General features: G+C 43.3%; 2 protein-coding genes across 11 annotated transcripts in view; both read left to right on the forward strand.

Annotated features, from left to right (window-relative positions):
• The window catches only part of rerea (arginine-glutamic acid dipeptide (RE) repeats a), a 125,426-nt gene extending 113,506 nt beyond the window's left edge, over positions 1-11,920 (forward strand). For 5 of the 7 annotated variants that reach the window (XM_046055687.1, XM_046055688.1, XM_046055689.1 and 2 more), the window contains 11 exons: positions 2,832-2,994; positions 3,112-3,204; positions 3,745-3,944; positions 4,245-4,406; positions 4,508-4,621; positions 4,719-6,091; positions 6,710-6,932; positions 7,034-7,751; positions 9,170-9,343; positions 9,459-9,639; positions 9,751-11,920. In XM_046055687.1, coding sequence (XP_045911643.1) covers positions 2,832-2,994; positions 3,112-3,204; positions 3,745-3,944; positions 4,245-4,406; positions 4,508-4,621; positions 4,719-6,091; positions 6,710-6,932; positions 7,034-7,751; positions 9,170-9,343; positions 9,459-9,639; positions 9,751-9,784 — 3,435 coding nt within the window. In that variant the 3' untranslated portion in view covers positions 9,785-11,920. The remainder of the gene's footprint in view (positions 1-2,831; positions 2,995-3,111; positions 3,205-3,744; positions 3,945-4,244; positions 4,407-4,507; positions 4,622-4,718; positions 6,092-6,709; positions 6,933-7,033; positions 7,752-9,169; positions 9,344-9,458; positions 9,640-9,750) is intronic. The other 2 variants (XM_046055690.1, XM_046055692.1) reach the window with 1 other exon arrangement.
• Positions 11,921-19,035: 7,115 nt separating this feature from the next.
• Positions 19,036-24,548, forward strand: part of samd11 (sterile alpha motif domain containing 11) — a 96,610-nt gene continuing 91,097 nt past the window's right edge. The window contains exons 1-2 of one of the 4 annotated variants that reach the window (XM_046057061.1): positions 19,036-19,158; positions 19,927-20,009. The gene's annotated coding sequence lies outside the window, so the exon portion shown is untranslated. Of the gene's footprint in view, positions 19,159-19,476; positions 19,499-19,815; positions 20,010-24,548 lie in introns of those variants that run through there. The other 3 variants (XM_046057060.1, XM_046057059.1, XM_046057058.1) reach the window with 3 other exon arrangements.

A 24,548-nucleotide genomic window follows, 5' to 3' on the forward strand; every position in this document is an offset into this window, starting at 1 on the left:
GTTCATGGAATTGTTTCTGTTTTACTGTCCTCTTCATTTTATGAAGTAATGGCAACTTTGCTCTCCTCGCGTACACACAAACTGGAGCAAAACACCCAATCATTGAGAAGAAACACAAGGTAATGAAAGTTAAAGTGCTGCTATGGGTATATGGCAGCATGACAAAATGACTTTGAAAGGGGAAAAGTACACAGTCGGTGTGAGAGATCGGACGTATGTGGCTTTAGGGGAACCAAATTTGACATGCAGGGAGTCAGAGAGAGGTAATCTGTCAATCTCCCTTTGACACTAATTTACAGCTTCAACTGCAATTCACTCACAGAGAGCATATGTATCTCCATTACACATTAAAATGATGTCTTACAGACATTTGTCAACATCACTGCAAAATTTACTAAACATACAAAGTGTTTTTAGCTTCGTTTTTTTTTTGCAGGATGCATTTTAATGGAGCAAGCATAATTTTTATGGAGCAATAACTTGGCAATAACTTTCCAACTCAACAAATGCAGTAATTTGTTAAGCTGCCTCTTTTGTTTTCCCCTTTCCATTTACATCTGGCTGTACCAGCTCATCAGTGCACCTGTTAATTCCCATTCAAAAGCCCAAGTTAATGTTTTCATTACCCCCTGCCTAATGTAATGGTACTTGACACAGTGTACGTGATGGAGAGGCAGGGTGACCTTTCCCCGTGTCTGCCAAGCTGTTGTTGAGGCCGTGTAGTTGTCAGCCTGCAGCGAGGAGGCAGAGAGCCACTGCTGAGAACAGTCATTAAGCACAGAGCAAAGCCAGCGCTCGGCACCGCTCGACACTTTTGATCTGCACATTTCAATTAGATTTCACATCAGGATGCCTGCCTTCCCTCAGTTAGCACCTGCGCCCTGCCTTCCCAACTGGACAGCCAGGCTGAAGAGGGAGGCGCACAGGAAACGACTAGAAAGTTCTGTTACCCAGCCCGAAATAGATGCACAAACACATGGCAATGTTAACAGAGTTTTTACACTGATCTAATGTTCAGTAACTGCTCTGTTCTTGGCATGACCAAGGACAAAAAAAATTTCATTCATGTCATTTGAAGCACGGTAAAAGTCCCACAAGTAGAACGTTAAAATTTTCTTCTTTATTCAATTTTTTTTCTGTATTTTTAAAGAGCTCTTCTGATCTGTCTCTGCTGAGCTTCTACATGTGGAAGCGTTCCTAGTGCCTCCAGATGTGCTCATCTTGCGTTCTAAAAAACCTAGACAAGCTGTGGGGCTTGGTACAGGTTAATGCTGGAGCGCTTAAATTTACCCTGAAATTTGAGAAGGTTTCATTGAGCTCAGACACCCTCAGTAAATGTTCCCAGCACTGCTTTGCCTGATAAGACGGAGTACTACAGCAGCCACTGGTAGATATGAATTCCCTCTAAGAGACACATGAAGGGAGATCTTATTAAAACAGCCTAATCCCACTGAGTCACGTTTTCTGCCAGTCAAAGGCAGTGATTGAGACCATAACTTGTTCCTTAATGTCAGGTACTTGCACGACCTGTTGAAGCGATAAAGGAGCAAACACTGGCCAATCCCTGACCTGTGTTTTCTCACAGCAAGACACTAGCCTCAAGTGGTTTTGTATTTCATGAGATAAGACCATAGGAAAAATGAAAGCTGCAGTTACCTTTATGTTTCCATTTACACCAGGCTAATATACTTTGAAATTATTTTAAATGTAAATTGTGTTACAATCTTATTTTCTATTATTGTTGAAATAGGGTTCAGTGAAAATCTTTTTATAGCCATTTCAAACTGTCCACCATTTCATCAGATCCTTTCCTGCCAATGTTTGTTTTGGTTCATTTTGACAGAAGATGTTGCTGAAAAGCTGTTAATGTGTTTTAGGGAGCAATGCGCTGACTAATTTACGTCATGTTTCTCAGCTGAAGCGAAGAAGGAAAACAATCGATAGCCATTAAACTGTGGGAGCTTTGTTGAACGGCAGTTTAACAGACCTCAGACAGTAGATGGGCGCCCTCTGGGCTTTAAAGATTACAGGTGACATATGGCTCTCCCAACAATCACACCACACCTTCATGAATTTGTTATAGAGCCAGTGAAGGACTACTAACAAGAGAGAGTTCATGGTGAGGAGGAAAAGGGCAAAGCCCCACAGGAAACTACATAATTGTCCCTGACTCCTGTCGCCAATTTTCAAGGCTTGTGTATTATGAGTGTGGCCGGAAAGCAGCAGTTAATATGCACGGGCTGCCTCAGCAAAGTGCTTTCTGATCCATGATTGCATGTGTTAATGTTTCAGTTGGGTATTGATTTCCTGGCGGCCTTTTGTACAGTGGATTTATCCGCCTCGCTGGCTGGCAAGCATGCCCCTCCGAATGTTTGATTAAAGTTCAATTGACTCTTCCAGTGAAGGGGCGAGGAGCCATTTCACTCCCTATTTGTAGCGCCAAAGCTCTGCCTGACATGTTCTTTTGTTCCCATTCAAGCTCCTGCCACCCAGGCAGCCACCAATGCACTGATCCTAATATCCCTGCATTCAGTGAGCCTCCTCGCCTAATCCTGGGACAGACAGGGCCGCAGCACAAACATGCCCGAACGGCTCCAAATCCTGGCATGGACTTAGCCACTCCATGGCCTTTCACTGTGAAATACTGCACTGGTTGCTAATGTGTATTTTATTAAACCTAAATGCAGATGTTTCACAGTGACTGTTTTTCAAAAACTTTACCAAATAAATCATAACTGCAGTCTAGCGTGATGCCTCCTCCTCACTACAAATACACGTGTTTGTGTCCTTGTGATATATTTTCACGGAATTCATTTTGTGTTTTATTTCAGGGAGAGCTAATTACTTTCTACTACTATTGGAAGAAGACCCCCGAGGCAGCCAGTTGTCGAGCCCACCGCAGACACCGCCGCCAGCCCGTCTTCCGCCGCATCAAGACACGAACGGCTTCAACTCCTGTCAACACTCCATCACGCCCCCCCTCCAGCGAGTTCTGTACGTATATTTGACCCCTTCAGTGGCAGCAAGAAAGGAAAAGAGGATGATGATATATTCTGCTGTTAGAGCGATGTATATGAAGCCTTTTTTTTTTTTTCTGTCTCCCTCTTCCAGTGGACCTCAGCTCAGCCAGTGAAGATGACTTTGACAGTGAAGACAGTGAGCAGGAGCTGAAGGGCTACGCCTGCCGCCACTGTTTCACTACCAGTAAGACAGCTTGCTCCATTTACAGACACTCACACTCGTCATATGGACTTGCTTGGCTATCCCTGTCCTGATTACGAGCAGTGAGAGCCTGAACACAGTGCTGTATGACAGATGGGCATCAGAAGATGTCAGGACAAATTTGATCAAATCAGACATGAGCCCACAGCTCGTTCTCTCTCCACCTCATTATGGCTCCCCTCTTTCCACACAGCTGGCCCCCAGTGCCAGGCTCCCATCTGATCACACCTAGGTTACTGCACTCACAACGAGGGTGGCTAATAACTTTGGCTTTCTAGTGTTAAAACATATAGACATTAGTTCCTAACTGAAAATTTCAATACAATGTGAAGTAGAGAACAGAATTGTACATTGTCCTTAATTCAGCTCTTGCATGAATAAATAATATTTATCTGATTAGATGAACTACAACTGCAAAGTGACTGCAGTGTGTGAGATAATGTGAGATCAATTCTTTGTGTTGTTTGTACTTCTCACCGCCTTTGAAAGTGTTATTTCACAACTGTAAATGGCTTTCCTCAGCCTCGAAGGACTGGCACCACGGGGGCCGGGAGAACATCTTGCTGTGCACAGACTGCCGCATTCACTTCAAGAAGTACGGTGAACTGCCCCCCATCGAGAAACCTGTGGACCCGCCGCCATTTATGTTCAAACCTGTCAAAGAGGAAGAGGATGGACTCAGCGGGAAGCATAGCATGAGGACCCGACGGAACCGAGGCTCGGTGCGCACACACACTCTTCGCTCTCCATCTATCCCTCTATTTTCACCTTCAGGAACCATAGCCTCAGAGTTATCCCCGGAGTAATGCAGAGCCAGACTTCAAAGCAATAAGCTTATCATCCCTAGTAGTACAGGGACATCTTTGACATGCATTGTTTCATGAATTTGGTTTCATAAATGTATCCAATGGTCAGATTTGGACTTGGTTTATAGTGTGTTTCCATCTTAATTTCTTCTATCCAAATTGTATGGAGCTTTTACATTGGTCATAATTCATGTTGACTGTTGTTTGTTGTAACAGATGTCGACGCTACGTAGTGGTCGTAAGAAGCAGACAGCCAGTCCTGATGGCAGAGCCTCACCTACCAATGAGGATTTGCGCTCCAGTGGACGTACCTCTCCCAGCGCAGCAAGCACTGACAGCACTGACAGCAAGACAGACTCCATGAAGAAACCCAGCAAGGTAAACACAGCAAACAGTATGGACTGCTCGAAACATTGTTTTTCTATGCACGTTATCTCTGTGAGATGTCCCCTAATGGCTTTGCCGCTTTGGCTTCGCAGAAAATTAAAGAGGAGGCTCCTTCACCTATGAAGAGTGCCAAACGGCAGCGAGAGAAAGGAGCTTCAGACACAGAGGAGCCCGAGAGGGCCAGCGCCAAAAAGTCCAAGACACAAGTGAGCCTGCGGTCTTTGTTTTGCTGTTTGAATATATTTCAAGTTTCAGTAGATGTGGTGTTATGATACTCATCCTTCTCTCTCCTCTGTCCCTCAGGAGCTGAGTCGGCCAGACTCGCCCTCAGAATGCGAGGGGGAAGGGGAGGGCGAGAGCTCTGATGGGCGCAGCATCAATGAGGAGCTCAGTAGCGATCCTAAAGACATTGACCAGGACAACCGGAGCTCCTCCCCAAGTATCCCTAGCCCCCGTGACAATGAAAGCGACTCAGACTCCTCTGCCCAGCAGCAGCAGCTCCTGCAGAGCCAGCACCCTCCAGTCATCCAGTGTCAGCCAGGCACCTCAGCCGCCTCCTCGGCACCCCCTCCGCCTACAACCTCGGCTCCCTCACTGCCTCCACAGGTCTCCCCCACAGCGGCCTCCACCTCTCTACCTCCCCAGCCTCTGCCCCAGGCAAGCCCGATGTCTCTTATCCAGTCAGGAGCGCCCCTCCACCCTCAAAGGCTTCCCTCTCCACATTCACCTATGACGCAGGCCCTGCCTCCCGGCCCGCCAGTCCCACCTCAATCATTACCTAGCTCGCATCATGGGCCCATGCCTCCCATGCCACATCCACTGCAGCCTGGCCCCTCACACATGCCTCACCCTCACTCCATGCCCCCTCAGGGCTTCCCTGTGGGTCAGTCTCAGGTCCCACCCCTGCCAATCTCTGGCCAATCACAGCAGAGGCCACACACGCCTCCTTCCCAGTCCCAATCAGCTGCTCAGAGTGTCAGCCAGCCTCCCAGAGAGCAGCCCCTGCCCCCTGCCCCAATGTCCATGCCTCACATCAAGCCCCCGCCAACCACACCTATCCCTCAGCTACCTAACCCACAGTCCCACAAACACCCACCCCACGTATCAGCACCTCCATTCCCTCAGATGCCTTCAAACCTGCCTCCACCTCCTGCCCTCAAGCCCCTCAGCTCTTTATCCAACCACCATCCTCCATCAGCACACCCGCCTCCCCTCCAGCTCATGCCTCAGGGGCAGCAGCTACAGCCTCCACCAGCCCAGCCTCCAGTTCTCACTCAATCCCAGAGTCTCCCGCCATCAGCCAGCCACCAACCTCCTCCAGCTCCTCCTCTGCCGCCCTCCGCAGCAGCCTCACACCCCAACGGGCCATCGCAGCCGCCATTCTCGTCTCATCCTTTCAGTACAGTTCTACCTCCAACTGGCCCTCCCCCGTCCTCATCAAACTCTATGCCTGGCATACAGCCTCCATCTTCCTCCACTCCATCCTCCTCCATCTCCATGCCACTGCCTGCCTCGGTCACTTGTGCTGGCCCAGGCCCGGTACTCCCGCCTGTACACATCAAAGAAGAGCCTCTGGACGAGTCAGAAGAGCCAGAGAGCCCTCCGCCGCCACAGAGAAGCCCCTCCCCAGAGCCTACCGTTGTCAATACGCCCAGCCATGCCAGCCAGTCAGCAAGGTATGTCTGCATACACCGATTTCTACCCAAATACAAGATTTGTTAAAAAAAAAAAAAAAAAAAGGGGAAAACGTACACCTGCACAAGCGGTTGTTTATCAGTAGTATGTTGAGCTGCTTACTGTCTTGTCTGGGGATGCTGATTAGCTCTGAAACACATCCAACAACAAAGAGTCTCTGCTTTCAGATGTTAAGGCTTTGATGTAAGCAACAAATCGAATGTCCTCAGCAAAACAGGCATCCAAGGCCACAATTAGCCCTGAGCTCTGAGAGGCTGATGGGTAGGAATTATTGGGGATGGAGAGCAGGGAGATTAATTACAGTGAGATGCGAGTGAACTGAGGCATCTGAATATGACTATCTGTAGTCGCCTTGTGTTTAAGTGGCTGCTGATGAATAGCAATGAGGGTTTTGGTACATAGTTTTTTTTTTTTTTTTCTTTTGAATAATGGACTGGTATAAGCTCTCTTTTCATTTAGTGGGACGTTATCCCGCCATTCAACATGCAAAATTGAACATAAATATCATTGCTGCAGCCAATTATGTCTGTTTATTCATTTATGAACTGGAACGAGTAAATGTTGAATTTTTGTATATTTCTTCTTTACCCTGACCACAGGTTCTACAAGCACTTGGATCGGGGTTACAACTCGTGTGCTCGGACAGATTTCTACTTCACTCCCCTGGCTTCATCTAAACTGGCCAAGAAGCGAGAGGAGGCTCTGGAGAAAGCCAAGAGGGAAGCAGAGCAGAAAGCACGGGAAGAGAAGGAGCGAGAGAGGGAGAGGGAAAAAGAGCGAGAAAGAGAGCGAGAACGGGAAAAGGAAGCAGAACGAGCCGCGGTGAGTGGTTTTGTCTTTCTCCCTTTTGTTTGGCAGAGGCACTTTATTTTTTTTTTTAAAACTCTTAAATCTTACTAAACATGGCATTTCTCCCCCCACAGAAAGCCTCCAGTTCCTCTCATGAGGGCAGAATGGATCCTCAGATGGCCGGCCCCGCCCACATGCGCCCACCCTTCGATGGTCCTCCCACTACAATTGCAGCTGTGCCTCCGTACATCGGCCCTGACACCCCTGCCCTGCGTACCCTCAGCGAGTACGCCCGACCCCACGTCATGTCCCCCACTAATCGAAACCACCCCTTCTTTGTGTCCCTCAACCCTGCAGACCAGCTGCTGGCCTATCACATGCCCAGCTTGTACAATGCTGACCCGGCCATGCGGGAGCGCGAGCTACGAGAGCGAGAGATGCGTGAGAGGGAGATTCGTGAGAGGGAGCTGAGGGAAAGGATGAAACCTGGTTTCGAGGTTAAGCCTCCCGAGATGGACTCAATGCACCCTTCCACAAACCCCATGGAGCACTTTGCCCGGCATGGTGCCATCACGTTGCCCCCCATGGCCGGTCCCCACCCTTTCGCCTCTTTTCACCCGGGCCTGAACCCATTAGAGCGTGAGCGGTTGGCCCTCGCCGGGCCCCAGCTGCGGCCAGAAATGAGCTACCCAGAGAGGTTGGCTGCCGAGAGACTCCATGCTGAGAGGATGGCCACAGTGGCCAATGACCCCATCGCCCGTCTACAGATGTTTAATGTCACGCCACACCACCACCAGCACTCACACATTCACTCGCATCTCCACCTCCACCAGCAAGATCCTCTTCACCAAGGTAAATGAAAGCCCTGCTTGTATACATACATGCAAATGCCACGCTGTTAAAATTACACAATACAACAAATGAAATTATATCAAATATATATTATTATATTCAAATGTATAAATTCAAATTTCAGAAAATTGGAAAAGTTGCACTTCAAAACATATCAACTTTGGGAAAACTTTTCTTAACACAAATGTTTGTGTGTTTGCTAAATAAAAGTTTCAAATTGGCAGGTTATGTTAAGAATTTTGTTTTTGATGGCAGCCATTTTGTCAGATTAGTTTTTTGTATTCCCTACAATGGCTATCTCATTCAGACAGAAATACTCAGTTTTACATACATTTTCACAGTCTCTTCTTGTCTTTAAGCATGAAGCAGTAATATTGCTATAACTGAATTTAGAAAAGGGAAGTAAGATGAAACAGACAAATATTTCAGTACCTTCCATACACTTTTATAGACACATTCAGCATGTATTTGATACATTGAACTTTTATATACAGTTATTCCTGTCAAATTTGTAATTTAATGTATGACTATTTTAACTTAATTATCAGAATGTTTTATGTGTGATATTGGTGCTAATAATATGTAATTATGTATTTTGACATGCAAAGGGTTATTTGTATCATCACCACAAGGATAAGAAAAATATGTTTTATGTAAAACATTTGCAAATTGTTACTATATTTCATAAAAATTAGCGGACCATGAATAGAACCTTGGGGCACTCCACAGATTAATCATTACCTATTCAAGATGCAGCAGTTTTAGGATACAAATTGCTCTATTATTTAAATTGTCAGAAAGCCATTTTAGTAAATGAGCACAGTAAGAAAGATTTTGGATCAAATTAAAATTGATGCAAGTGTCACGTTGTTTAATTCAGAGGCAGTAGAAATATTGCTAACTAGTTGAAATGGTGCCAATCTTGTGGTGTAGTTAAGAATACAACTGCACTTACAGAATGTTGTTTTCAACTCTGTGGTTCAGGGTTATAGGAAGAGATGTTTCTTTGAAGACTCTTTTGGAAGCCCGGGTTAAATTGAAAGTAGACGATAATGTACGCAAGAATCAGGGTAAAAATGAACATGTGGGGTGGTTAGTATTTGTTACGTAGCTTTTGTAGTAATAATACACAGTTTAAAATATTTACCATGATCTGTAACTCCCACCTCTCTCTGTAGTAATGTACTGCATTCATAAATGAGATTGGATTAAAGCTTGTTATTTCCTCATTATATTTCTGATGGAGCCAGCAGATACTTTACAGCGGATAAATGTAGCATAGTGGTACCTGCACTCCTTTAGTCAACCATGAGAGAAGTAACATTATGTGTATCACTTATGCCTGAAGCATGTACTGTTTGTGATAACACTGTACTGAAATGAGTGTACCTTGAACCTAAGACTCTGACACCCAGAAGGTGGTGGTGAATGTCTTGTGTGTCCTCCAGGTTCGGGGGGTCATCCCCTAGCAGTAGATCCCCTAGGAGCCGGACCTCACCTGGCCCGCTTCCCTTACCCTCCCGGTGCCATCCCCAACCCTCTCCTTGGGCAGCCGCCGCATGAACACGAGATGCTGCGCCACCCAGTCTTCGGTAAGCTTTCTGCCAATATCATCTCTCATTAACAGTAATATCACACCCACTCTATCAATCCAAGCTATGCTAGATTGCCTGATCAAATCTTCATCATCATTTGTGCCTCCTCTAGGTACTCCATACCCACGGGACCTACCAGGAGGTCTGCCGCCGCCCATGTCTGCAGCCCACCAGCTGCAGGCCATGCATGCCCAGTCAGCTGAGCTCCAGAGGCTGGCCATGGAGCAGCAATGGCTCCACGGACACCATCACATGCACGGCGGACCACTGCCCGGCCAGGAGGACTACTACAGGTCAGATAAGTAATAGAAATTAGACTGAAACACATTTAGATAACATTTGAGTGTGCGTTCCTTTTATCTTCCAAATATTACCGTTCATACCCAATGTTGTTTGTGTTTCAGCCGGCTGAAGAAGGAGAGCGACAAGCAGCTGTAGCCAGCCATGGGAGGCAGCGCTTAACAGGTGCAGGACACGGGAAGTTGTTACAGACTTGTTACATTCAGTTTTGAAGAACAGAAAAGGCCAAGTGGATCGTCTGAGAATTCTTCTAATATTTGGTTTTTGTTTCTGTCAAGGACTTTTATTTTTTAAATATTCCTTTTTTTTTCCTTCAAGACATTGACTTTCTTTGGTATATAGCCGATAGTAACGACGTCCTCAAGACTCCTGCATGACAAGCTTCCCTGACGTTTTTCTTTTGTTTGTTTGTTTTTTTTTTGTAGGTGCTAGAACAAGACACTGTGCTTATCAACAACAACAACAAAAAAAACATCAGATTATGGGAAAATAACAAGTGCTATCTTAAATTCAACATTTATTTTAATACATTGTTGGAGGTTTTTCATAATTTTAAGAAAAGCTACCGCATGGCGTTTTTGAGTCTGTAAATAGTATATATAAACATATAATTATTATTATAATTATTATTATTACTAGGTGTGGACTCCAAACCAAGTCGTTTCAACCTCCAGTATAATTCTTTTGAAGCATTATCCCTTGTTTCAGAGGGGAGCACCATGGCATTATATGAGCAGTTTCTGAGGGAGTTGTGGTTCAGTTGTGACGTTCCTCTGACATCACTGTGTTAGATTTATACACTATGTAAACCATAAACCTGTCACGCCCACATCCATTCATCACACACCTTTGACACGCAGCAGGTTTGTCAGAATGTGTAAACTCAACATGCGGAGTTCATGATTTGAAACACTTGAATTGGTGACACAGTAGTCACTGAGGCTTCTGTGGAGTGCACACCGAAGCCGTGGATAAAAAAAACCCGAAAAAACGATTGCACTGAAAGAGGATCCTTGAGCTCCACTCGATTTGGTTTTATCTCTTTGCTTAAAATCAGTATTTAAGTCAACAAAATGGAGTGCTACTTCATTCCTTTTATTTTGTTTTTTTACAGAGAATGGTTTTATTAATGATTTTAAAAATGTGGACACCAGAAACACATTTGGCTGAACTAAAGAGAAATTGCTTCGTGTTCTTTTAAATGATCGGGACCTGATTTTTAACTTTGTTCACTATAACAGGAGTTTAACAGGACTTTATGATTGTTTTAAATGTGTGAATGGTTGTGAGTCGGTGCTACTTACGTTGGGGGTGTCCACTTTTCTTTACCTGGTCCAGTCACCCATGTTTGTTGCAGGGCTCACATCCGACTGAGTCATCCTCCAACTAGGCTGTAATAATGTTCACTGTGACACTAGAGGGGGCCTGCCGACACGTGACGACCAGGAGGTAGAGGTTGGGGGGTGTGTGTGTGTGTGTGTGTGTGTGTTCTCACAATGTTTGTTTGCCTTGGTTCCTTAGGGATACACACTTCAGGAGTGGTGTGTTTGTGTGTGCCACTGTTACAAGTCGTGTTGACCTGTCATACCGGTGCACGTGAGCCCTAGCCCTTATTTTTTTTCTTCTCATCTGTATGTTTTTTTGCTGAAGCCATGACATGAGTTGTGCATTTGTTCCATGAACTAAGACTGTTTTACTGTCAAGGACTTTTAGAAAACTGTGGTTTTTTGTTTTTTTATTTTAACCAAATGAAGAAACCGTACTTGCATTTAAAAGTGACCATAGCTTTCTGTGGAGCACTATAATTGACATTTAAACACTTCATCATCGAACTCATGCCCCAACTTTTTAAAAACTCCAAAAAAGTCTTGAAGCCCTGACAATAACCTGTCTAGCCATCTCCCACCGATTCCTGTCTCTCTTCTGACGACGAGCTCCTCGTCATCAACTTTGCCTCGTTTCCTGGCGATTCCCTTGCCTTTAACTCCCTCTTTTTGTGTCTCCAAACCTTTGATGTTAAGTGTTGTCAATGGTTTAGCTTCTTGTTTCAAAGCGGCAATAGCAGAATGTAAATTCTGACTGCTAAGATTTATATATATACTGGTATCTTGAAGCTTATTGTATATATGAGTAGTCGCCATGGGATGACACAATGTAAACAAAAAGTAGAAATAATAAGAAAAATTGTGAGTCCTGTGTTCTCTCCATTTGAGTATTTTGTAATTTTTTTGAAAAATTTGTGGAATTAAAATAAACGACTAAGTTACACCACAAGATACGACTTGGTCTTTTTTTCTTTTTGTGCTTCCTGATATGGCAATGAAGCATATTTATTTCTTTGTTGTTTGTATGCTGAGGTAGAGCAGACTGGTAAATACCAGCAGCTGTGAGACAATAATCCTGTTTTAAGGGTAAACCATTTTGATTTCGTTCGTCAATGAGCAGCGAGAAGGAAGAAAGCAGAAACACTTAATTCTCTTTCTTTTTTACATTTTGTGGAATGTAATTCTCCAGCTGAGCAGAGGGACTGATGCTGGGTCTGTTTTGATAATACTCATGTCCTACATTTTCTCTTGAATAATATAGTTTTTTGCTTGACGGAAACCATGTTGCAGAATAAATCAAGCATTCCTGCCTTCCATTTTCTCAGCTTCACAAATACTGAGCTGTAAGAGATCACCTCAGCACCAGGTAGTGAATCTCCGAGCTGAATATTGCACCGCTGTGGTATAATGACACCAAAGCTGTGCTAAGCCAGAAGGAACACTTACTCAGGCTGAGGTGCCTTGCTATCAGTGGGGTAGGGCTGTCAGGATGCTGTGTTTGGGGAGTGATAGACCAGCAATCTGTGATGGTGTGCCGCAGCGATGGCTGTCATTTTGAGAGGGAGCTATTATTCTGCTGCTGCTCTTTGAAATGATGCCCTGTCCTCGGGAAAATCGAGGTTCCTTGGATGCTCTATCCTGGGGCTGTCATGTGATGACCGCCTTGTGAGGAGGTGCTGCTTGTTGTTGCCGACTCGCCTCACCTCCCCATAAGACAACAAGACGTCAGAGCCGAGCAGCACAGGCTGGTTGAATAATTCATCCCCCCCCCCCCCCCCCCCCCCCCCCCCCCCCCCCCCCCCCCCCCCGTCCTCCTTCTCCACACCGGCGATGGAGCGACTGTGACTTGTGTCAACTTAAATCCTCTTCATAATACTGTGTGTACCCCTCAGGCAGGAGCACAGGAATACACAGTTTTAAAAAATCTGCTCTTTCTGTCTGAATAGCAATATGTCTCGGGCTATTCTCGCAGTGTTATTGTGTCTGCTGCAGCAGGTCTCGGACATAGAGCCTCCTCATCTCCTCCATCCTCCTGTCTCTTCTTTCGCTTCACTGGGCCTGCCTGCTGCAGAGTGTGATGCTCAGTGGCAGAGACGATCCTACATGCTATTAGTGCGCTCAGTCGGAAGGTAGCTGTGTTCCTTCAGCGGATAGCTCTGCGCCTGCCCTGTAGCCCGAGCGGGGCCCCTGTTTATCTAAAAATGAGCAGTGTTGACACAGAGAGCAAATCTGCTGTTGGTGTTATTCCTCATCCACAGCCTGAATTAGATATGCAAGAGACCTCTGATATTCTCCCAGACACCAGCACCCTGTTGGTTAGTTTTATATGCTATGGTGTAGAAATAAAAACTCTGGTTCTGTGTTTTCTCTTGATAATATATTTTTGATTCCTCCCTCATTCAGGTCTGGGTCCTGTCCTTCAAGTGTGGCTTAACTAATTTAGGCTAGCAAGCTGTTATCATGCTAAAATAATCCTGTTCATTCTCATCCAGTTCTTTTTGTTCTTTGAGGTTTGATTTGTTCGTCCTGGATGAAGTGTAGCCTACCTCAACAACAGTGCCGCTGTTATTTTGAAATAAAGGCAAAGCGAGTAGAGAGGTGACGCCATGATCAGCATTCATAGTATTGGATGTGTGTTGATTATGTGATTGCAGTTACATGAGGTAGGTGTGTTGGGAACCCCTTTCATGGATTCATGGACACAAGTCTTATTTTACGTATGTTTCTGCGTTTACGCGTCGTTGTGTGATGTTTCCACTCCTTCCACACTTTCAGTACTGTTCATTAGACAGTGAATGTGGTTTGACTGATGTTGGGTGCTGGCTTGGTGGGGTTCTTCTCCCCCATACTTGTGCAAGAGACTTTTCAGTGATAATCATAAGCCTGCTGTGGAAATGAAACCTCATCTCCATCTCTGAAAATTTAATTGCAATAACAATTTTCACCAAAGCGAGTTAATCAGTTAATAAGTTTTAGTGTTCAAATGATAAATTCACATTTTTAATGTCAAATTAAATTTCAGGACCAAAGTGAATGCCATGTGTTCTTTGCCTGAAATCAGACAGAATTGTTAGAACTTGTTACACTGGAATTTATGTGTATGCGTAAGTAGGTAACTCCTCATTATGACAATTAAATTGCGATACACCAACAGATTCCTTCATTAAAAACCTAAGAAAGTGAGCCAGTTTTTTCAATTTTTTTCTTACACAGCCCTGGCTCTATAAATGGAAAACAAAGAAAGTGGTGTGGACCTTGCCACACAACATTGTTCCAGCCAATCAACAACAGGCGGTGTTTGTGCTCATGCGCAGGAGTGATGGAGGCAGTGGGAGAGAGAGTTCTATACACCTGCACATTTGAACAGCTTTACTCCAGGCACTGTGAAGGAGAGTCTGAAGAGTTTAAACAGAGAAGAAAGTAATATGACCAGGCAAGGGCAAAGGAGTTTCAGCACTGGAAAAACCTCTGAGATTTTAAAATTTTGGGGGGCAGAGCTTCTGAGGGAGTGCTGAAGGTAGGGATCTATTTGTTGGCAGTTGAGTATATATATCAAATATCAACAATCCTTCTGCAGCATCACTTACCTCTCCCTTTAACTGCTAGTAAACCTGCAGTTTTGCAGGTTTGGGCTGAAGGACTTGTTCCAGTTCTAGATTAATTTTAAACCAGCTTCAAAGGACCAAAATATCCAGTCATGTCCAAATGTCAACAAATGGGACGGTTATCCACGTACAAAGAACGTGGCCTTGGACCCACATTCAGTCATTTACAAAACAAGAAACCCGTGGTTATGTAAAAACTCCACTCAATAAATTGAGCCCAGCTGTAGGAATGTGATGCATGCAAATAAAGGTAATTAAACACATCTGAAATGCAAACCAGCCTGTCCCAAATATGCATACTTGCATTTTATTTAAAACAAGGTTCATTCCTGCATTTCAGACATCTGAATATTTATATCAGTGGAACAACCTTCATTTTCCAAGGAAAGGTTAGAGCAAGGTGTTCCTGTATGACACTGGAATGATAACTACACCTGGGAGGATAAACCTTTAAAGTCTGCTACATGGTAAAATACTTGTCATGTTGCAGTCTGCTTTCAAGCACTTTCCCTGTACAGTCAGGAGTAAAGCTCTTACAGAAAACTTTGGCTCCGCATTCATCACAAAGCAGCCATGAAAACAAACTTCCTGCTTCATGAAAGACAGAAACATCCTTCAGATTTCCAGATAATTGACCCCACAGTTTGTCCAGTGTCTCTGACCCTCTCGTCATCTCCCCCTTCATATGAGACCGGTGTGTGGTCTGCAGGTTCAGAAGGTAACTGTGAAAAAGAAAAGGAAACGGGAGAGGATGTTGAGCCTTTTTGTTTGGCATGTTGAAATAGATGGAGCGGTCTGGCAGGAAATATTTCATTCTCTGGGGATCTCTTTTGGCAAACCTTTAGAGTTTACATACAATATAGGATACAAGAATACTTACCAAACAGATTGTCAGCTCTGGTTTCATTCTGATACATGGATTAGCTGCAGTTTTTTAACTATTTATTCAATTTGTATTGGCAATGGCAGAATGACACTAAAAGCATTTACTGAAGTAAAAAAATTCATTTTTTAAGGTAATGCATTTAACATTTGTATTTTCTTTTGTGCTTCTTACTATTCCACTACATTTCAAAGCGAAATATTGTACCGATTACTCCGCTATATTTATTTATCAGCTCAAATCAGGGATAAATTACTTTTCAGATTAAGATTTTACATCAACAGCAAATGATCAGTTAATAAAATATGATGCATTGTTAGATTAAGCTAACCAACAGTAACTAAAGTAATTGAAACTAGCGTCACCTTGACCAACTTCAACATTAAACCACTTACATATCAATAAATCAATAATAGTAACCTGAGAGTATAATAATGAACAGGAACTATTGTGCATAATGGGTCATTTTACTTTTGATTCTTTAAGTATATTTTGTTGCTAATACTTCTGTATAGTATGTTTAATGCAGGACTTTTATTTTTATAGTTTGGCTTTGCTTTTTTTATTTTAACCAAATGAAGAAACCGTACTTGCATTTAAAAGTGACATAGCTTTCTGTGGACATGATCTCAATACTTCTTCCACCACTGCTTTATACTTCTACTTCCACTGTAGGTACTTTTGAGATTGAAAAATGTAATCCAAAACATATGACCATTTTATAACAGGCATATAATGAATAATTATATCCACTTAGACCAGCTACAAAATTATCTTTTTTATGTAATATGCTCTAATCTATGGCGCTGCATGATACTTTTTACTTGGTGCTCTAGAGTACTCCACTGATTTAGCATTGAACTCAATTCATGATGCATGGTCTTTTTAAAAAACTATATGCAGCTAAAGCAGTCTGTTAGTCTTCAATCTACTTCTTTTTCACATTACCCATAATGCAACTTGACCGCCGACAGTTCAATCGGATATTGGGTTGTGTTATTAGAGGTCTGGTAAGCTCAGTTCGTGCTAACCCCACAGAGTTTTTTCATTTTCAAACTTGTAGTCTTTAGCCCCAACCGACGCTGACATCACTTGAGGCAGGACATCACATGTGACGCAGCTCCCTCTGGGGCCACAAAAAGGCTTTTGTACAACTTTTTTTCACAAATGCCATCCACAGGACCTGTAAACAGACTTTGATGTTTAAAATCTGTGGCGTACCCCTTAAAGTAAATGATCTGAATACTACCACTTGGTTTGGGTAGGAGTTAAGGGTCGAGTTCTCAATATGTTTTGAAGAAGGTGTAGAAAGATTTAGGAAAAAGAAAAACATAGGATACTACAGCTCTGCCGCCAACAGCATAATAATTTATGTCAAAGAGTCGGCTGCCATTTTGATCCACCATGATGTTCAGTCCCTGCATGTGTGCTGTAATGACTTTCCCAGTGTATGTGTGTCCGTTTATCTCTGCGTATCTGTTTGTGTTGCTGCCTGCTGTGTGTTTGAGGCCTGTGCAGCAGCTCCAATGCTCCTAATGATATCCTGCTCTCACATTCCTGTCAGAGCCGATCTGGATTCCCCCTTGTCTGCACCAGCGGATCAACCCTGAGCATTCCTCATCCATTTTGCTGACGCCTACCGCAAACCTCACACACACTGCCTCTCATTCTCCCACACTCTCCCTTATGTTTCTATTGTCCTGAGTTAGATTTCCAGGGAACAGCCTGTAGCCCAGAGTCGCAGGGACTCTTTGTTCAATAAATGGTGCTAGGTTAGGTTCCTCCCTGGCCAGAGGATAGACAAAGCAAGGCTCCCATGCTAGACTTCCAGGCTCCTCTTTAATGTGTTGTCATAAAACATGCAGCTGGCAGAGACTTAGCGTTCAGCGGGACTCTGAGCTGCTGCAGCACACTGAGCCCTGGGTTTTGCCCTTCCAACTGTCTTGGTACATGTTTCTTTCTGGAGCGTCTGTGCACTGTCACAGTCACATAGCCCTGACATTTCAGCTACTTCTCATTTCAATTCACCGTTCACCGAGTGGAAACTCGGAATAAGGACACTGCTGGGGCTGCAGTCTACAAAAATGTCCTCTACTGTCATCTCAAAATATTGTGACAGTAGATGGATATTGGTTCTTTTGGCGGTGCACTCCTTCAAATTTATTTTTCAGATGAAAATAAGACTTCAGGCTGTCATCTGATTTCCTTTCTGCTCTGCTAAAAAAGGGTAAAGAAACCCAGAATGACTATAAGAAACAGTCTGCAGACTGCCATGTGGCTTACCCCTAACCCATTTAATGTGTGGCCATGGGGGTTTCATAACCTTTTATAACTTAAAAACAGATTTGTTTTACTCTTGCATTTACAAACAAATTCCTTAAACCAGAAAGTATATAATAAATGCCAAATCAACTTGCACAGACACTGGCTTAATGATACGATTCAGGAGTCTGTTTGACATTATGGACTTCATAGTAGCTTGTAGCTGCACAATCCAGTGCTTATTCACTTTTGATGCTCTTCAGTTTGCTAGGATTTTTCATGCAAGGGGTGGCATTTCTCTCTTTTTTCCCACCAGTTTCCCATCAAGTAAATGGAGCAAAGATTTTATCCGTCAGCACTGTCTTTCTCATTTAGTATTTATAGTATCCAGCAACTAGTTTATCTTAGTTTATCTCTGATTTAAAGGAGACAGTAATAATAGTATAGTATATACTATACTGTATACAATATTAATCATAGTGGCATTAAAGGAGACCTATTATGCTTTTCCACATTATTATCTACAATGTTACAATGTTGGATGTTCATGTTAAACATGGCCAAAGCTTCAAATAATGAGGTTAAAGTATTTAAAAGAAATCCATGTGAGCCAAAACCTCAGATTTCCTCCTGTTCTGAATGCTCTGTTTTAAACTGCTTTTTCTACACATACGGAGCCAGACGGGACCGGTATTCCATATATGGCCATTTGCTCCGCACAGCAACCCCTAAAATCCACTGACTCCGGCCAGGGCTCGTTACAGCTGTGCCACGGTTGCTGGAGCTAATCACAGCCATTATAGTCAATGCTCGTGAGTCCACCAGATGCAACCGCAGCACATCCCAGTAGGGTCCCAGAAGTGGCTCTCCGCTCTGCTCCACAGAGAATTAGGTAGCAGGTCTATTTTTGCTGCAAGCCGCATCAAGCAGCACAGAGCAGATCGAACCAGGCAGGAAGTCAGACACAGAACGGGAGAATCTGGTCAATTTTCAAAATAAAGCACTATGTGGAGACTCCCGATCGTAAAAGAACAATAAACACGGTAAAACAGGCACAAAAAGAAATCATTTAACTGCGTAGCCTACCTAATCATAGGAGAAGCACAAAAAGCAAACACTGATTAGCAAATCAACAAAATCTAAACACGTCAGCAAATCAGGCAGGCACAATGCTCTGATTCTGAAATGCTCATCGTGGGAAATTCAGCCTAAAATTGACGGAACAAAACAGGGTCACATAGAGCTGTGAAGAAGGTAGTAGAAGCACAAAAAGGACAAATCAATATCAAGTCAATAACGTGGGGCAGGCTGCACACTCCGCTGCTGACACACTTCTGAGATGCTTCCTGTGGACTTTGATGCTGGGCTATGGACGTATTGTGGTGCAGCCTTTACGGCGTCAGTCGGTCTATTCCGCTCAGAGACAACAACATCCTGGTAACGTGCTTCAGGTCTTGGCCAATCAGAAGATAGTGGGGTTTGAGAGGGGGGTCTTAAAGAGACAGGAGCATCTATAGCTTGTTTCATACAGAGGATGAAATGAAGGCCTACATGAAAAGCCAGTATAAGACAGAATTTTTATTTAATTTTTTTAACTTTGAATCATGCAAAGCTGTCATACAGGAGTCACAGAACTACAATATAGGACTGGAAAGCACTATAATAGGTCTCCTTTAACACTGTGTCATTACATTGTCATAGAACATTTGTCTTAGAACTCAACAGTATCCATTGTTTTACCATGACTACAGCCAACGCTGCTACTCATAACAATGAGGTCAGGTCCTGTATATTTTCTCAGTTCATTTGGGGGTTTTAGAGAAAAATTAGTCTGAAGATCTATTGAAAAATACTTGTATTAATCATTGTTTGGACTAATATTTTTTATTTTTATAAACAAAAATATGGGATTTCTTTTTCACACATCAAAAAGGTTTTTCATCTATTCCTGTTTAACATTAAAGGCCTACTGTATTTATTTAAAGGAGAAATGTTAGCTAAAACCAGGTAAAATGTCAGAAACCTTCAACTTTTCAGAAACAGGAAGTTCACAGTATTGTCAGACATTGGGTCACAAGCAAGGCTTTCTATCAGGTTTATTGACTTTATTTATCCTCTTGCCATCAGATCAGATGTAGCCCAGAGAAGAAGAACGTCACTTAAACCTGACAGAAAACTGATTTTTGACCCACTTTTTATGTGCAGAGCTCAAAGCCCACAGCCCAGTGAGCTTACTGTTTTGGGCCTTTTACCTTTTGCTGCCAGATGGTCCAGGCACACAACTGCAGGTGAGCTGCAACATCCACACTTGACATATGCCACTTGCCGTAATGCATATCCTATGCACGGCAGGTTATTTAACCCATTAAAGACTGTCTCACTCGTCTGCTCTGCACGGCTGGAAACACTTGTTATTACCACTGTGGATAATAGGCTAGATACAGTATTTCATGTGCATGCTCGCCTCCAGTCCTCAGAATGACTTTGTGAGGGATTTTCTGTTAAAATGCAGAAACCTACATCTTCATTCAGCCAACAGTGGTGTCCAAATGCCATACTACACACTAAATCTAAGCAGGGTTTGATTTGTTTTCTCATTGGGAAAGTGACAAAAGCATGCATTAAACAAAGAAAATTGAGGAGCTGCTCACAGCTGGAAAAGATTAGAGCAAATTGAAGATGGTGCACCAGGAATAACTTAGAAAACAACAAATAGCAATTAAACCTTAGAATAGACATTTTGATGTCTATTTGTGAAGTTAGCAGGGATGCTCCAGTGTTGTATCTGACTGAGATGCATTGGTGCACATATCATTTCCTTTTAGAAGAAAACAGTTAGGTATGTTGTTTGTTTTCATTTATAAACTGTAAAAACAATAGCCTACACTAAGTCAGTTAGTAAACAGTACTTTTGTCGTGCACATAGCCCATTCTCACAATCATATCCCACTGAAAATCCAAATGCAGCCTTTGCCAGACATAAGTAGACACATTCACATTTCCTCCTCCCACACACATTAGAAGACTATTTCCCCTTAAAGCAATGGGTTTATGTGACTATATTTTTCCTCTTCATTTCATGATTACTTCTGAGATACAGTTCTACATTGCATGCTACTGCTGCACTCCTTCCCAAGCTCAAATGTGTAAACATCTCATTTGTTTGTTTGGGAATGGCAACATGGTGACCGATCACCTGTGTGTCTTTAGTTTATTGTTTGTCATTATTATGTATCGTTATCTATGCTCTGCTGAGCATGGTGTATGATGATCTCAGAATCTAGACAATTATTATCTTTATACATACTCCTTATTCTCATTAGGGCTGTAACTAATGACCCCCCCCCCCCCCCCAGTATTGATTAAACATTTAGTTTTAATACTAGAGGATAGTGAAAAATGACTATTCCAATTTCCCAGAGCCAAAGGTGACGTCTTCTTTTTGTCCAACCAACAGTCCAAACCCCAAAAGATTTTCAATTTATAGTATAGTGACAAAGGCAGAACATCCTCACAATTGACAATTGTGGTCAATTAATATTTCCATTCTACATAAATTAACTGACTGAACTCCTGTTCTCTGGAATCCACACCACTGTGTTTAGCCTCATGAGATGCTGCAGTAGACAGTTTTTTTCTCTAAATTAGTGAGGTTCTCCACACTTATCATTTATAGGAAACAATATTTTAATTAGGTCCAAGTGTATCTATAATTTAATCACTTGCTTCAACATTTAGCTTAATAAGCCTTCTGGAAATCAACCAATTTCTGTTCACTGTACTGATCATTTTCGGACAAAGACCAGCACAATAGGTGTGATTTGGGGATCAGATACCAACGTCACCATCTGACTGACCTAATATACTATAGTAGGTCAGCAGTTCCATGGAGACTCGCAGGTAACCCAGGTTCGACCCTGGCCTGTCAGACTTGCTATGGTGGCTTATAAAGGCTGCCTGTCTCAGGGTAGCAACAGCACAAAAGCTAAATAAATCACAACCAGTAAATGGCCTCTACTCCTCAGCTATTTCCTCGGCTATCATCAGTCTGTGGGCCAGGACCGATATCACGCTGTCAGTGGAGTAAGCCAATATTGGCTTTCTCTGGAGATTGGCAATGGGTTAGCTTCACCTCCTGTTGTTCTACAGCAAAGGAAAAGGGGTGGTCTGAGGGCTAACCAGGGGCTTTTGAGGTGCAACTGGGGTTGCCTTGCTATGACCTGGGGGCTAGGGGAGACAGGAAGCACCCTGACCTTGTGTTTGTGTAACTCCATCCCTGTGATAGATGCCTTTGTCAGTGCATTCACCCGCTGCGCTGTGGGGCTGTCCACTTGCCCCGACGCAGATGGATTGGCCTTTGTTTTTCCCTCACCTCCACTGTGTAATTAATCTTCGGTGCCAGCCCATGGAAGAGAGTGCTCTGTACTGTAGGCGGCTGGCCGATACACTCACCAGCGGGCGATCGGGTAGAGGCAGCTTTCAAGGCCCTGAGGACGAACACCACCGAGGAGATGGTAAAAGAAGATGTTTAAATGCATGCAGCTCCAGGCCTCCTCGCTCACCTTGGTTATCGAAAAGAAGAGGCGGCGAGCACAATATTTGTCCCTGCTCTAGAGGACAATTTATCTTGGATGAAAATAGCATCTCTGGGAAGATTCAGCAGTAATAGGCCCTCTACAGCATCACTGCCATCACATATTTTACACTGCCGCCTGGTTTCTCACTACTTATTGCCTGACCCGTGCCGCATGTTTTCTGCTCCATTTCACAAGATAATAAGGCTGTGGGCTAAAATTAAAATATCTGTGCTGCTATTTATTTATATTCTGTTGGAATTCATCAGGATGAAGACTGCAAATTGGCCACATTACCATGAAAAGGATTGGTTCTACAAAGGCTACACAAACAGGCCTACATCTGATTTTAAGCTCAACCATAAAGAAAACATAATAATCTACAATCCAAATAATACAGTTTGTCCATATGTTTAAAATTTTAATATTTTAGAAGGCACACTTTCATTTCCTTCTTGTCAATTGTGCTCCATGTCAACAGCAGTTAAAGTCATCTTGAATGCCTCTCTAAAATGTAGTCTCTATTGAAACACATTTAAGTTAACCTTGCATGAATGAGTAATTTGTTCCTTTACAAGCCTGTATCTTTGTTCATGTCACAGAACACTACAGGACTGTAGGTTAATAGAAAACGTGGGTTTTACACTGAGAGACCTAATAACACTAGGGGGGTCAGGCTGCCACATTTATACTGTCACTGTCCAGCTAGCTGTATTATAAAACAGCATGTACATATTTACTATTAAATGTTATAAGAGGAACTATATGGCATCCTTTGAGCATTGTGATCCAGAGGCTTGTAGGCAGTGTTTGTGATTAGAGTATAAAAATTCTCCTTCGGGTGCAGTAGTGGGCTGCTAATCAGAGACTGTGTTTAATCCCTTGGTTGTGGAGCTTTTCACCAGCTGAGAGCAGTGAGGTTATGGACAAACTGAAGCAGCCCCCTCGAGGTAGAGGTGTGAAGAAAATCCAGGCAAATCACTGAGCCTCGAAATGAGCCAAACAGAGACTGAATAAAAGAGGTATATAGGCTACTGTATTTCTTTAAGAAAGCAAAGTCTTCATAAAGCTGCGCTTTAATACTGAGCAGGGGGACGGGTCAATTTAATGAGGTGATGTGAAGCCTGGAAATGAATAGTGTTGTGATATCCTGCAGCACAGCAAATAGAAGCACTGGGAGCCATTGAGCTCCAGAGCCTGAGGCGCGGGACTGCAGAGCAAACAGGCAGAGTGTTAGTTCACTAAATGATGCAGAATGGATGCTGGATAATCGCCACACTGCTCATAAATTCTCCTTTAAAGGCACCTTGTAGGATAGACTGGCTGACATTTTCTTTAGTTAGACTTTATGATTATCACGTCCAGATGATTGTCTCATCATGTGATCCAAACCTATGACAGACATCATATTATCATAATCTGATTTAAATTTAATTTGATGAATAGACACGGCTTAAAAAAAACAATACACGGTTAACTTCTGCAAACAGAGCAGACATGCTGCTGATGTACACTGCTCATCCTGATTATCTGTGTTCATGTTGAACATTTCTCTGGTGAAGCCCCTGGGGTTATGGCGGAACAGTGCACGGTTTAGTCGAGCCCTCCTCCCTCCCTGAAAGCCCTCCACTCCGGTGGCTGGCTGCAGATTTAATGGGCTTAGCAGCTGTTGAGGAAAAGCAGTGAGGGCTTGTGGCATATGCTCTGGTTAGAACAAAGAGCAGCGAGCACACCGCATGAGCTGCAACGAACGCAGTGCTGACACAGTGGCTGCAGTCAACCAGTACACTGTTTTACAGCTTGTGTTCACTCTGTTTATTTGATTGACTTTTTTGTGTAGCCTACAATTATTAGTGTTTTTATAATTTCCCCCCAGTTTACAAAAGAATTCAAAGAATACATTTCTTTTAGGCCTTTAGGTAGACCTATATGTTTGCAAGGCAGCGTTTATAGTGCGAAGCTGTGCAGTAGGTGTGTAAACTGTTAATTCATGAAATGAGAGCAGACGATGGTGTATTTCAAAGGTTCTTTAAAGGCACTTGACAAGGGCGCCCTCTTCTGGGAGAGCTGTAACCCCTGCAACACCTCTGCTTTCAATGTGCTTCATGATGCTATGTGGATAGAAGGTGGTGCAGAGAGTCCTCTAGTGGAAATAGAGTAAATAGACATTAAAGGTTGTTTTCAACACAACATGCAAACAGAATCCGTTTTGCTCTGGCTGACAATTGCATTGACTAAATAACAATATAAAGT

The sequence above is a fragment of the Micropterus dolomieu genome, linkage group LG08 (assembly GCF_021292245.1).
Source record: "Micropterus dolomieu isolate WLL.071019.BEF.003 ecotype Adirondacks linkage group LG08, ASM2129224v1, whole genome shotgun sequence".
Taxonomy (NCBI): domain Eukaryota; kingdom Metazoa; phylum Chordata; class Actinopteri; order Centrarchiformes; family Centrarchidae; genus Micropterus; species Micropterus dolomieu.